This window comes from Aristolochia californica, unplaced genomic scaffold, assembly GCF_029961685.1.
Source record: "Aristolochia californica isolate CCGP_79_NKW_82.1479 unplaced genomic scaffold, dmAriCali1.0.hap1 SCAF_5, whole genome shotgun sequence".
In the NCBI taxonomy this organism is placed as follows: Eukaryota; Viridiplantae; Streptophyta; class Magnoliopsida; order Piperales; family Aristolochiaceae; genus Aristolochia; species Aristolochia californica.
The window spans coordinates 7,327,554-7,340,913 of record NW_027182214.1 but is presented as its reverse complement, the minus strand read 5'-3'; the positions used below and the strand labels follow the sequence as shown (position 1 = coordinate 7,340,913).

The following is a 13,360-nucleotide window of genomic DNA, read 5'->3' as shown; positions in this document are numbered from 1 at the left end:
TGGCGAAGATTTGAATAAAGAACATTGTGGCCCCATCATCCTATCTTTCTTTGATTTTCATTATCATGTTATTGCTATTGTTATTACTACATATATGTTATTTGGTTCAAGCTAGATCACTGCCATTACCTCCCAGCTTGAGGGAGAGAAGTAGAAAAATAAGTACAAGAAAGACGTATTTTATATGTTGTGGTAATTTTAATGTGACAAAAATATTCAAGAAAAGGGGGAACAAAAAGATGAAGTTTTTGCATCTAAGAAGAAATTTTTGCAGCAAAGAAAATTGAAAACCAAGAATCCTAACTCGCAATAATAATTATGGTCATTATTGGTGATACCTGAGTCGGCTTGACTCGATTCTATTTCTTAGGCTGATTATTATTTTGAGGTATTCACATCATATTCCTTGGTCAACATATTATTTGGTGCAGATACTCGCATCAGATTATTTTATGGGTCATTTTACAAGGATTTTTATTATTTTGGTTCGTGCTATATGGGCTCAAACCCGTTTCAGCTGCAACTATTATGTCTCTTTAGATGAGACATTATTATTGAAGAAGTGGTAGCCTCAACATCCTATCTTCCTGTTTACCCATTACCTATTGGTTATTTGACAACCTTACTCCTACCATCCGTTATTTGACTCTCATAGACATCTTTGGGCCAACCTTTTGCGTGTTGCTTCACTTGGGAGTTTAAGTCCATACATATATTCGTATATGGGTATTTGAAGTCCATTGAGACTTATATATATATACCTGTGGGTTTTTTATCGCCGTCTTGTGAATGATAGGCATTTATAACCCATTTCTACTTGTGAGAGTCGGTGCTTGGGTTGGGATGGAGGAGTTTATTACTAGATAAATGTTACCCCCACCCCCACCCCCCGTAATTGGCATTTATTACTCCTACCACTTGAGAGTTGTTGTCTTGTGGAGGGACACGGTGATGGAGGAGTTTTAATACACTTTTGAGCACTACGTATAGACCCACTACCTGCGAAATATAGGAGTGCCACTACCTGAGAATGATAAGAGTGTGTCCTACATCCAGCATGGGTTATAACGGGAGTATGGAGCGATGTCATATAGCTTGGAGTAATTTTACTCTTACTTATCTTATGCCAGCTGGGCCTCATAGAAGAGAGCACCTGCCATTTTATACGAGAAGATCCTATATATTATTTGCAGCAAGCTGAGAGTTCATGATGTTCTCTCACCCCAAGCTTGAGGGGGAGTATTGGAAGATGAGCCCAAGCTCACACAACCAAGGAAGACGCACTTATCCAAGTGTGTTGGAAGATGGGTCAGAGCCCATAAGACCAAGGAAGACCCACATATCCAAGAGTGTTGGTAGATGGGCCCATTGAATTTAGGACCCCATGAATAATACCTCCAACAAGGGGAGAGAGAAAGAAAAAAGAGAAAAAGAGAAAAGCTCTCGGGTATAGAGAGAAGAGAAGGAAAATAAGAGAGATTAGAGAGAGAGAACTTCATACAAGAGAGGAGAAAAAAAGAAGTGCTTGAATAATTCCGAGTTAAAATCACCTCTATTTATAGTTGAGGAGGTGATAGAGTCCATGTACAACCAAGGAAGCCCCGCAGCAGTATTTTTGGCCAAGAACAATAAGAGCAGAAGTCGTAGTAAACATACTGACATAAAATTTTTAGCTATTCAGGAACATGTCAAAGCAAACAACGTAGTTGTGTTACACATCAGCACTGGAAAGATGATCGTTGATCCATTGACAAAAGGTCTACCACCCGTTGATTATAAGGGACATGTTTAACAAATGGGACTTGGTTATATTATTTAATTTATGTAATAGAGATTCCCTTTATGCTTGCATCGTAATTTGTCAATAAAAAAAAAGTCCATTAAGTTCATTTGTGTCTTCACATATTTGGTTGTATACATAAAGTTTAGAGAATAACAATATAAGATGATCCTGAATGAGCATTATGAAAATTCATTCATAAAGAAATGTGTCACATAAGGTTCTCATTCAAAGGAGATAGTTGCATGGTAATACGTGAACAGGAATACTTGCTCTAAAGGACTTATCGCCACCATTCATGTAATTTGATCTTCTTTATTTGAGTATAAGGATATTATATCTATAGGAAACATTCTTGAAGATGTATCAATAATTAATTATACATATTAAGTATGCGCATGGGTCAAGTGGGAGAATGTTAGACGGTTCTCTAACCATCACCTAAATGACCCGTCGCTTGGTGGTTTCCCTCAAAGGGTGGTCGCCGGTTGTAACCGACAACAGTTACAACCTCTCACATAAATGACTTGCAGCTTGGTGATCTCCTTTGATGGAAAGGGAGAGTTTTAAGTAAGGTCTGATCTAGTAGAGGCATGCCTGGACGTTATCATCCATGAGCCTCTGCGATAAACGAGATAACTCTGTTATATTTTCGCCGAAAATTGACACCATGATAGGATGTACTATTTTGAGTTCATGAATTTTATTTATGTTATTTAGAAGTTCATGATATTGAAGTTTTTACATACTCAACTTAGTCACATAATCAAGCTTGGATATACCGTGTAAGCAGAAATTTATTTAGTAAAAGTGGAGATGGCTGACATGACTAGGTAGCAAACAATGAGATTGTCCAATCCATGATTCTTTTTGTTAGCTATCTCTAAAAAAGAAAAACCAAACCTAAGAAGACTAGAAAATTAGAAGATGAGATTGTCCAGGGATCACGATGATCAGTTCAAATAGTTAACGGCATGACTTGAAATGTATCACGCTTCAAATCTGGAAATCGCCCATACTTGTACTTCTGACCGATCACCATCCCATCACTCTCCTAGTCACTTTTCTACAAACCTAATTCTCTGTTCTCTCTTTCATGCATAAAGAGCCCCATGACGTCCCAATCCTCGCTTCCTCATGATCTGCGCGCATGGATGAGATTCCAAGAAGACGTCTGTGTAAAAGCAGGATGAAAGCAGTACGTGGGTTTCCAGCTTCACAAAGCTTCTTATAGTGCATCTAACCTAAGCTGGCAGGCTCCGCATCTACTCCAAACTGGTTATCGTGAGCGCCGCCATTGAAGAGCTTCCTGCCAAAGCAACTAGCATTAGTCTGTACCGAACTTTGAAAAATGGGAGACGTTTGGAGTCTTTGCTCTCTGAGCTCAAAAGAGAAAAACGAAGATATCCGAATCTGCGCGTGGCGATTTGAGTAAGCCGACCGAACACAGTCCGTGCAACAGTATCGACTTACCCAAATCGCCACGCGCAGATTCGGATACAATCTTCCCCATCTACCACTGTATATTGGAAGAGTTACTTTCATGTAGATTTGACATCAGGTCGACTACACCAAAGAGGCCATCATCCGTTCTGTTTGTTTTCTCGTTTGTAGGATCGAGCAAGAACGGTGAAGTTTTTCGCTTTACAGATCACTCGAATGAAGCTTGGGCCCTGAAAGGAACAGAAGATGCTCGGTAGCATGATAGTGATAACTGATAATATGTCAATCTTGGGCAGCAATATTGGCCGCAACAATTGAAAGATAACATTGGAACGGCGACACCTGTGAACTGTCTCTTTTACTGGATTTACTCATAATAAGTGGAGGGCATGTTGTTGATAAATGTTACGCTACTCTCATGATCCAAACTTCTCCACTTCGTGACACTGATAAGTGCCTAACTTCTTCTAAGATTTCATTGATTATAAAATCTCATTATGTACATAGAAGATGTTCTTATAAAGTCATTGTTCTACCAAAGTGGACTCACAAGTGAGTGCCTTTGTTGGTACCTCATACATCAACCTAATTTCCAAAGTAATCTTGTATTGAACCATGTTAAAGGAGGGGCATATACAAACAAAAGACAATTTTAATGACTGTTTTTATTTAATTGTTTTATTGTGCAAGTTTGACATCATGTTTAATTGTTTTGACTTATGTATCATTGTTTACAAACCAAAGTTATTTCTTCATTCTTATTTGTCTTATATCAATATTTGAGTGCTTATTTTAGTATTTATTTTCATATAATAAGAGGCAAAAGCGTTTTTAAGTTAAGGGAGCGAAATTGTAATCTTGGTTCACATGCATGAGGCGCGCATAAGTGAGGGAAAGGAGGTGTGATTTTATGACTTCACTCAGTTATTCATAAAGAAGTTGCATAAAAATAGGTAGATGTAAGGCTTCCAACCCTAGCTCAACTTTTGCCAAGAATTTTGTTTGTATATCATTTCTCTCTTTGGTTTAGTCTCAGACTTCTCTCCCTTTTGATCTTCTCAATCTAAAGTTGAAACTTTGTTCATCCTCTTCTCTATATGGTACCAAATTGAGAGTCGTCGAAGAGTTAAAAAGAGCTATATTATCCAAAGTAACAGTTGTCATAAAGTGGGTTGTTATCAACATCGACATAAGAGTGTGATTGATTGTTATGGGTGTATAAGACTCAACATGGGGTGTGGACACCAAGTTGGGTCAATTAAGTCTAAGACAAGTTCAAGGGATCAGATTTTTTTGTATTGCATCATCAATGAAGCTTTTGTCATATTGTCGAGGTATCTGACACGTGAAGGCAAGGATGTGTCATTTTATTGACTTCACTAGGCTATTTCATAACGAAGTTGAATACAAATAGGTCAATGTAGGGCTTCCAACCCTTGCTCATGTGTTTCCAAGAAATTTGTTTGTATATTATTTCTCTCTCTAGTTTAGCCTCTCCTTTCTCTCCCCTTTTCTCTTCTTACACCAAAGTTAAAATTTTGTTAACCCTCTTTTCCATTGGAGTAGGCATTATACAATGAGTCCAAATCCCATAAAAGGGTCACCTATGAAAAAGGGTTACATAGTTCCAAATTGAGAGTTGTCACAGAGCTACAAAACTTTCTCTAGAGTGAAAGTTGTCATAAAGTGGCCAATTATCAACATCTACATAAAAGCGTGATTGGTTCTTATGAACTTATAAAACCCAACTTGGGGTGTAGACACCAGTTTGGGTCAATCTAGTGTTGGACAAGTTTGAGGGCCAGAGTTTTAGTATTCCATCAGCATTGTAGTTTTTGATATATGGTTGAGATACCTAACATGTATTTTATTGGATGTTGAAAATTCAATAAAAACACAAATCTTATGTTATATTCTGACCATTAAATTATAAAAAATTAAAAATCACAAAGAAATTATTCAAGAATGCACTTAAAGCAACGAGTCATCAAAGATTGTGACACACTTAACTGATATAATAGTAGTTGGTTTGTAGTTGACTCTAGATTCAATAGTCAGATCAATTCTTGCTCTTATTGTATAAGATAGTTGCAAAAGTCATAACTCTTTTTTAAAATATTTTTGACTTTGGAGAGAGATCATGATAATAATTATGAGCTTCCCTCTTAAAAGGATTGATTGATCATAGTGAAAATTAATGTTTCTTTCACTAAAATTTGTGCAAAGACGACTTATAAACTTTACATTTTTCTGGAAGGCTTGAGGAGGATTTTGGTGAGGGGGTTTACGAGGAAGTTTGTGATTGGGCGGATGATCCTCTCCTCTATTTTGAGGTCACCAGTGAAGTCAATATCAATAATTCATATACAATATGTGTTTGAAACATGCGGTCGCAAGGTAGTTATTAGTCCCATAACCCCCAAATTGAGCATAGAGGTGGAGGAGACATTGACAACCACATTCTTCATGCTTCACTCTTTTTAAATCATAATTGGCAAAAATTTGAATATGATCAGAAATTACATATCTATGTATACTAGCAACACTATTAGAGTCCATTCTATGTGTCTTTATAAGTGGGCATAAGTTCCAATAAAAATTAAAAAAAATAAAAAATCCCATACCATCTCTAGCAACTCGTGGTCCACATCTTGTACACTTGTTAGTTAAGAGAGGGAAGCAAAAAAAGGGCTTCATTCTTTAAATCTAATAACATAATATTATTCCATAAAGTCTCCGCATCTGTGCATTCATTCCCTCGGTGGAACTTCAACTTAAATCAACTTCAATTGCTTGACACGAGCCCAATCGCCGTCCAACATATCACGAATCCACAATGATAAGGTGGGGCACAGCGGAATCATTTCTTCAACCTCCGTCTGCCACGTGTTCTCACCGGCGAGGACCGTACGCGTTGCAGCTCACTGACGAGATTTCTGGCCACGCCTCCACTTAGCGACGACTCCGGCTGGGTTCAAACATCGGGCAAGAGAACCAGGTCTGGGTCAAGTTGGAGGCAGTTAGGAAAGGACCAATGGACCGGGTGTAATGGACACCAAATTCCGAGATGGAGCAGCTGATGCCGGGGTCACTCTCTCTAGTACCGACCTTAGTAGCCTCGAAATGCAACTTCGTCTTCTTCGTAGACGCCATGCCCGCACGTTAGCCCCTGCTTTCCCCAAAATAGAAGGCTTCTTCAATTCAGCCGCGAGCGCACCGCCAATGCAAGTCGCACGAACCTCTAACCTCTAACCTCTAACCTTTTCTCTCTCTCTCTCTCTCTCCTGCTACAAAAAGGTCACGAGGTGGCAGGAGGCACTGTACGAGTGTCGCTGGACCTCCACTTTGTGTACTCCCCTTGGAACCACGGACGGTCTTTTGCAAGGTATCACGGGCAGTCGTGAGGGTGACGTGTCCTGTGGACTAGGTGGAGCGGGTCGCCATGGGCGATGAGGAGAGAGCCAGCGACTGGTAAAGACCACGTTGAGGCATGGCGTTGCGTCTCACAGTACCATAACGTCTATATAAAGGGAGAGAGAGGGACGCTCTGCTCGGCGTTCTATCTTTCTCCTTCGTCTCCAACTCTCTACCATGCACGCCCTTCTCTTCAATCTTTTGCTGCTACTGCTGCTCTCCCTGGGGCTCCTTTTCTTCTTTCCATGGATCCGGCCGAAGCCCAAAAGACTGCCTCCGGGGTCCATGGGCTGGCCCTACATAGGCGAGACACTCAAGCTCTACACCCAAAACCCAAACACCTTCTTCTCCGGAAAGCAGAAACGGTAAACATATGTGACATGCTACCAACCCAACTATAGACTCTGTAAGCTTTACTGCCTATTAAAGGAAAGCAGAGGAAACGAATGGTTTATTTCTTTGCTTTCCTTCATCCCTGCCGATGCTTGTTTCCCTCTGCGAGCTTTGGCGATCTTTTGGTTTTGTTTGGCTTTCTTCTTCTTTGGTTTTACACTTCATTTCTTCCTACAAAGAATTAAAGTACCGACGGAGAATACGAGCGATTTTGTCCTTTTCCCCCCTTTTCGCTGTTATAGAGGTCCTGAGCCTAGAAAATGCGACTCTTTGATTCTATGTTGCCGTCTGAATCTGTCTAACTAAGAAATATCGGGTTGTTGGATTTTTATTTAACGTATGTCGTTCCCTTCCGTAGTGGGAAAATGTTTTATTTTGTGTTTATTTGAATGTTTAAGAGGAATATAATCGAGGACACGTTGGGTCCTTTTTTTTTTTTTTTTTATTTGATCCATGAGAATAGGATTTTGTGTTTCTTTACTCGTTTGCCTCTCCAGGTACGGAGATATCTTCAAGACACATATACTGGGATGTCCTTGCGTCATGATTTCGACCCCAGAAGCTGCAAAATTTGTACTGGTGAGTCGAGCTCACTTGTTCAAACCGACTTACCCTCCTAGCAAAGAGAAGATGATAGGACCAGAAGCTCTATTCTTTCACCGAGGGGAGTATCATAACAAGCTTAAGAAGCTGGTCCAAGCATCCTTCCTTCCTTACGCAATTAGAAGTTTAGTCTCCGAGATCGAGCTACTTGTTTTGAAATTCCTCCCGGTTTGGGAGAAGAAGACGACCATTAATACTCTCCATGAAATGAAAAGGGTAGGAATTTCACCTCCAGGAGCATCTCCTAGACCAAGCCAGCTTCCATGCACTAAAAAAAGTCTTTTCTGTTTCTGTAGTTTGCTTTCGCTGTTGCAATGCTAGCCGTCTTCGGTCCCGATCATAATTTGGAGACGGAAGGCATCAAGAAGTTATATTTTCGCGTGGAGGAAGGATACAATTCCATGCCTTTTAACATACCAGGAACATCCTACCACAAAGCGCTGAAGGTAATAAAAACAATGGCGGTTGTTTTGGTCTTCACTGGAGTCCCCGTTGATGACTGATATTCGAAGGTTATAGACTGTTGAAGAGAAAAATAGCACTTACGTGATGGAGTTTTTTTGCAGGCGAGGAAGCATCTCCACGAAATTCTGATAAACATGATAGAGAAGAGAAGGGATGAGAAGAAACATCGGGAAGGGTTGTTAGACATGCTGCTGAATTCTCGAAACGAGGAGTTTTTTGGCCTCAGTGATTCCCAGGTGGCTGATAACGTAATCGGGGTGATTTTCGCAGCTCACGACACGACTGCAAGCGTTCTCACCTGGGTCTTAAAGTATTTGGCTGACCATGAAGACCTCCTGGAGTCCGTCACGGTACGAGCTTCCTTCCCTACCTGGTTATTAACTTTATTCTAAAAGCTAATATTTTGGTGAGGATAACTATCGTTCATTTTCCAAAGTCGGATTTTGGTTGACAAGGAAATTAGAGTAAAAAAAATACGATTCTCGACTGTGGCAGTTGGAACAGGAAGCCATTAAAAGAAGAATGAACGACGAACGTGGAGTGACATGGGAAGACACCAGACTAATGCCTTTGACTAGCCGGGTAATTCACACTGACAAAACTACAGAATCCCTTCCACAGTTAGAAAAAGAAATTATGAAGATGGACCTGAAACCATGAGAGATTACTGCAGGTAATTCAAGAGACTCTGAGAGCAGCAAGCATTTTGTCGTTTACGTTTAGAGAAGCAGTGGAGGACGTAGAATTCCAGGGCTATATAATCCCAAGAGGTTGGAAGGTTCTCCCGCTCTTCCGAAACATCCATCACTCTCCAGATTTCTTTCCGCATCCTGAGAAGTTCGATCCTTCAAGATTCGAGGTCTTTTTTACTTCTGCAGATTAGTTGAAAATGGAAATTATCAATTACAGGAAAAAAAGTTTCGAATAATTTTTTTTTTCTTGTTTGATTTTTTTTTTTTTTATGAATCCTCTCAGGTACCTCCACGGCCCAACACGTACATGCCATTCGGGAAGGGAGTTCACTCCTGTCCTGGAAATGAATTGGCCAAGCTCGAAATACTCATCCTGCTCCACCACCTCACCATTAACTTAAGGTTTAGCATCTTCTCGCTCTCACAGGAAAATTTTCCCCTTGGACCATTTTCAGAGACGGATAATAAATAATAGAAAATTTTAATAGAAGTTTGTTCGAAGGCGAATTTTAAATTATTTAGATTCAGAAGGAAAGTTTAATTTTTTTTGTCTCCTATTTTTGGCTTTTTTGTTTCCATCGCTGGCGGACATGACAGGTGGGAAGTAATGGGAGACAACAACGGAATACAGTACGGCCCTTTCCCCGTTCCTAAACAAGGTTTGCCCATAAGATTCTCCCCAAGGAAGAGGAGGAGGACGACGATGACAAGTGTCGGCGGTCCGAATCACACAAAGCTCATCCGTCGTCCCCTTTAATTTGAAGATTCCATGGTCCCGTCTACCTGATCTTCACCCTTCCCCTCTCCTCCTCACCTCTCTTATACATTGGAACGAACATATGAAGCAGTAGAAAGCAACAAGCAGAGGAGGGTTACAAAAAAAAAAAAAAGAACGGAAAAAGGAAAACAAAATGGAGGTTCTTCCGCAAGCTTTTTTTTTTTTTTTTTTTTTTTTCATGCTGGCGTTTGTGTAAGAGGCTGGTGTGTTTTGAGGATCATGTACGAGTGGCTTTAAATGTATATAAGCCTACAGACTGCTAAAAATCTCTGATTCAAAATGGCTCTTTTCTGTCCAAATGGATTTTCCCTTTTCATGTTTCCGAAAAAGATATAATCCAGATTTTCTTTCAGTTTCTGGTTATTCCGACGGAAGCGGAGGGGGGGGGGGGTGGGGGGACCTTGAGTTCAGAGCTCAACTTCTGAACCTGCGCTGCTCTGCGGCTTTATCCCGTGAACGTCTCTGCAGTTGCTTTGTGTGCCGCGACGTGGCTTCACTTCCTCCTGAACAAACATCTTTAGCTCTGGCTTAGTAACGGAAAATATCTTCCTGCAAAAGTAGACCCTAACGGTCCAATGGACAACACTTGCTTAACACTTATGCTTACCTAAACCCATGAAAGGATTTTTAAGAGCTATCAAATAGGTGGATATTACAATCAAGGTTAATAATAGGTTACACCCAACCTATATCTAATATGATAGGAAATTAAAAGCAAGAGAAATATGTGCAATGCAACATGGGTCTTATAGGGAAGTTGATAAATCAAATATTCAAATTACAAAAGCTGAATTCAATATCATTTTAAAATAATTTGGCCCAAACTTAGCTATAAAAAAATTAGGTCATCAAATTTCCTTTTGAGCTTTAGAGAAGGCAAAAACTTCTCAAATGATGTGAAACGGCTTAAGAGCTTTGAAAACCACTATGCACACATAGGTTACAATTTCTGGGGAGATTTTGGGTTAAATAGGAAGCTCACTAACGTTCACAAAACTAACCATTACAATTTATAAGTGACTTTTTCATCATGTAGCAAAAATGACTCCAAACCTGAGTCTAAAAATTATGAAATAGATGTATTAAATCTCTTTTTTGTTGTTAAACATGGCAGTAAGTTACTTAAACATTTTGGAGAGTTACAACTTCCTTATCTAGGCTTGATATTATGTCTACTTGATTTTTGCTCCTTAAAAGTGGTGAACTCATTTTTGAATTTTTGGCCTCCTTTAGTAAGATTCATGTAGTTCACTCCTCTTAAGTAGTTGACTATTTTTTTTTTCTTCCCTGTAATTTAAAAATCATTGTTTCGAGAGGTTGACTTCTTTTTCTACCTCTATGCTTTTGTATTCACAAGTACATTAACTCCTATTTTAAAAACTCATTATTTTAAGGGGTCAACTCCTTTTGCGTCTCTATTGCAAATGGGTCCACTCTTTTTAATGTGATTGACTCCTCTATACTTTTGTACTCCATGTCTTTAACTCTCCTATTGAATGGGTAAACTCCTTTATTTTAAAAAATTCATTGTTTTAAGGGGTTAACTCCTTTTGCCATTGTTTTTGCTGCAAAGGGGTCGACTCCTTTTAATGTGGCCGCGTCCTCTAGACTTTTGCGCTTCAAATCTTTAGCTCTTTCACTTAAGGGATTGAGTACCTTTTGCCATTGTTTTTGTTGCAAAGGGGTCGACTCCTTCTAATGTGGCTGAATCCTCTAGACTTTTGTGCTTCAAGTCTTTAGCTCTTCCACCGAAGGGGTTGAATACTTGTAATGTGATTGGCCTCTAAACTTTTGTACTTCATTTATCTCTCCTACTAAGGGGTCAACTCCTTTTTAAATTTATAACTGATTGCTTATAGTGATCAACTCCTTGTGACTTTAGTTCTTTATTTCTTTAACTGAAGGGATCAACTCCTCTGCATGTGCTCAACTACTTATAGCCTTTATGCTTCAAGTCTTCATCTTCCCTACTAAAGTGTTTAACTCTTATCTTTAGAATTCACTCCTTTTACCCATATTAAAAAATATATCCCTTTTTGCTTCAACAATTACACTTGTATGCCATGGTTAAATTGTTGGGTCTATTACATGAAAATTAGAATACTTGGAGGGATCTTGAGACCTTACTCCAAAAATTAAAGCCCTTGTGTACTCTTACTAAAATAGGACTAAATGTTTTCATTATTGATATTTTTGAGAATATACTGTTTCCCTTCTTCCCTAAATTTCCTTCCTCCTATCTAATCCCTCTCAATGTCCTAATCATTATCTAATCTTCTATTTGACTTCCTTTATGTTGTCTGTATCACTACCAGTCAAAACAATATCGTCCATATATATTGCTAGTAATACCATTTACTTTGTGGTATTCTATATAAATACCGAATGACCTGCTCAACATTGGTTAAACCTGTTGAATTTATGGAAAAGAGAAATACTTCATTAACTTATTATAATCAAAGTACATGAATCTCTATTTATAATAGAGGAAGGTAGTAGTGTTCAATTACAATAAAACTACATTTGTCCCAATTACACCCAAACTCTAACACTTAAGGATAAACCTTAGCATAATTAAATAACTCAATATAAATAGAAGACAAACATAACTCAAACTCTTCTATGATGTGACCATAAGATAAAGATGTCAGCTCGTGGTTATCTTTGTGAGTTCTTCTTGATCTTCCAACTAGCTTATGGTTATCTTTGTGAGTCTTTCTTAATCGTCCAACTTATGTGATAAGGTTGCCAGCTCTTGGCTAAATTTTTCAAAGAAAGCCAAGGAGATTATTTTAAGCCATATAAGGATTTTTGCAACCTGTATATGGACTCCTCAACCACAAATCTAGGTGGTTGAAGCATATAAATCTCCTCCTTAATATCACCATTGAGGAAACATTCTTCACATCATGTTGATAGACCGACCAAGAAGAATTAGCACCGAGTGATAACAAAATACATACCAAATTAACTTAGCCACAAGGGAGACAGTTTTCTCGTAGTCAACTCCATAACATCGAGTGTTCCCCTTCGCTACAAGATGGGCTCTGAGGCGAGCCACATAACCATCCAAATTATGTTTAACAACAAAGATCCATTTACAACCCACATGTTTCTTACCAATAGGAAGTAGAACCAAAGTCCAAGTCTGATTCTCATATAAGGCAATCATTTACTTTTCTGTTGAATTTATGAAAAAGAGAAAAAATTTATTTACTTAATGTAATCATAGTACATAAACCCCTATTTATACTAGTGGTAAAGTAATAGAGTCCAATTACAATTAAACTACCCTTGTCTGAATTACACCCAAACTCTAACATTAAATGATAAGTCTTAAAATAATTAAATAACTTCACATATATAGAAGACTAAAATAACTAAAACACCTTTAAACTAAAACTCTTCTGTGAGACTCTTGTAAGATTTCACCATGTTAATTCTGGTTCTGTGAGATTGCTTACTATGAGAGTCACCTAAGAGGCTTCCATATCTTCTCTTCAACACTCCCCCTCAAGCTAGAGTTTATAACTTCAACTTGCAAAGAAAAGGATTCTTGATCTTCAATTTTCTTTGCTACAAAATTTTTTTCATAGATGCAAAAACTTCATCTTTTATTCTCCCCCTTTCTTAAATATTTTTGTCACATTAAAATTACCACAACATATGGAATAAAATATCTCTTTCTTGTACTTCATCTTCTACTTTTCCCCATCAAACTGGGAGGTAATGGCAGTGATCCCAACTTGAACCAAATAACATAGATGTAGTAATAAGCTCCTCCATCGTGGT

General features: G+C 38.6%; 1 protein-coding gene across 1 annotated transcript; it reads left to right on the top strand.

Annotated features, from left to right (window-relative positions):
* Positions 1-6,801: 6,801 nt before the first annotated feature.
* Positions 6,802-9,854, top strand: LOC137965959 (abscisic acid 8'-hydroxylase 2-like). The gene is made up of 8 exons (XM_068812370.1): positions 6,802-7,002; positions 7,528-7,849; positions 7,930-8,079; positions 8,200-8,448; positions 8,594-8,680; positions 8,772-8,957; positions 9,074-9,192; positions 9,388-9,854. Exons 1-8 carry the CDS (start codon positions 6,815-6,817, stop codon positions 9,545-9,547), a joined length of 1,461 nt encoding a protein of 486 aa, XP_068668471.1. The 5' UTR covers positions 6,802-6,814; the 3' UTR covers positions 9,548-9,854.
* The last annotated feature ends 3,506 nt before the right edge of the window (positions 9,855-13,360 follow it).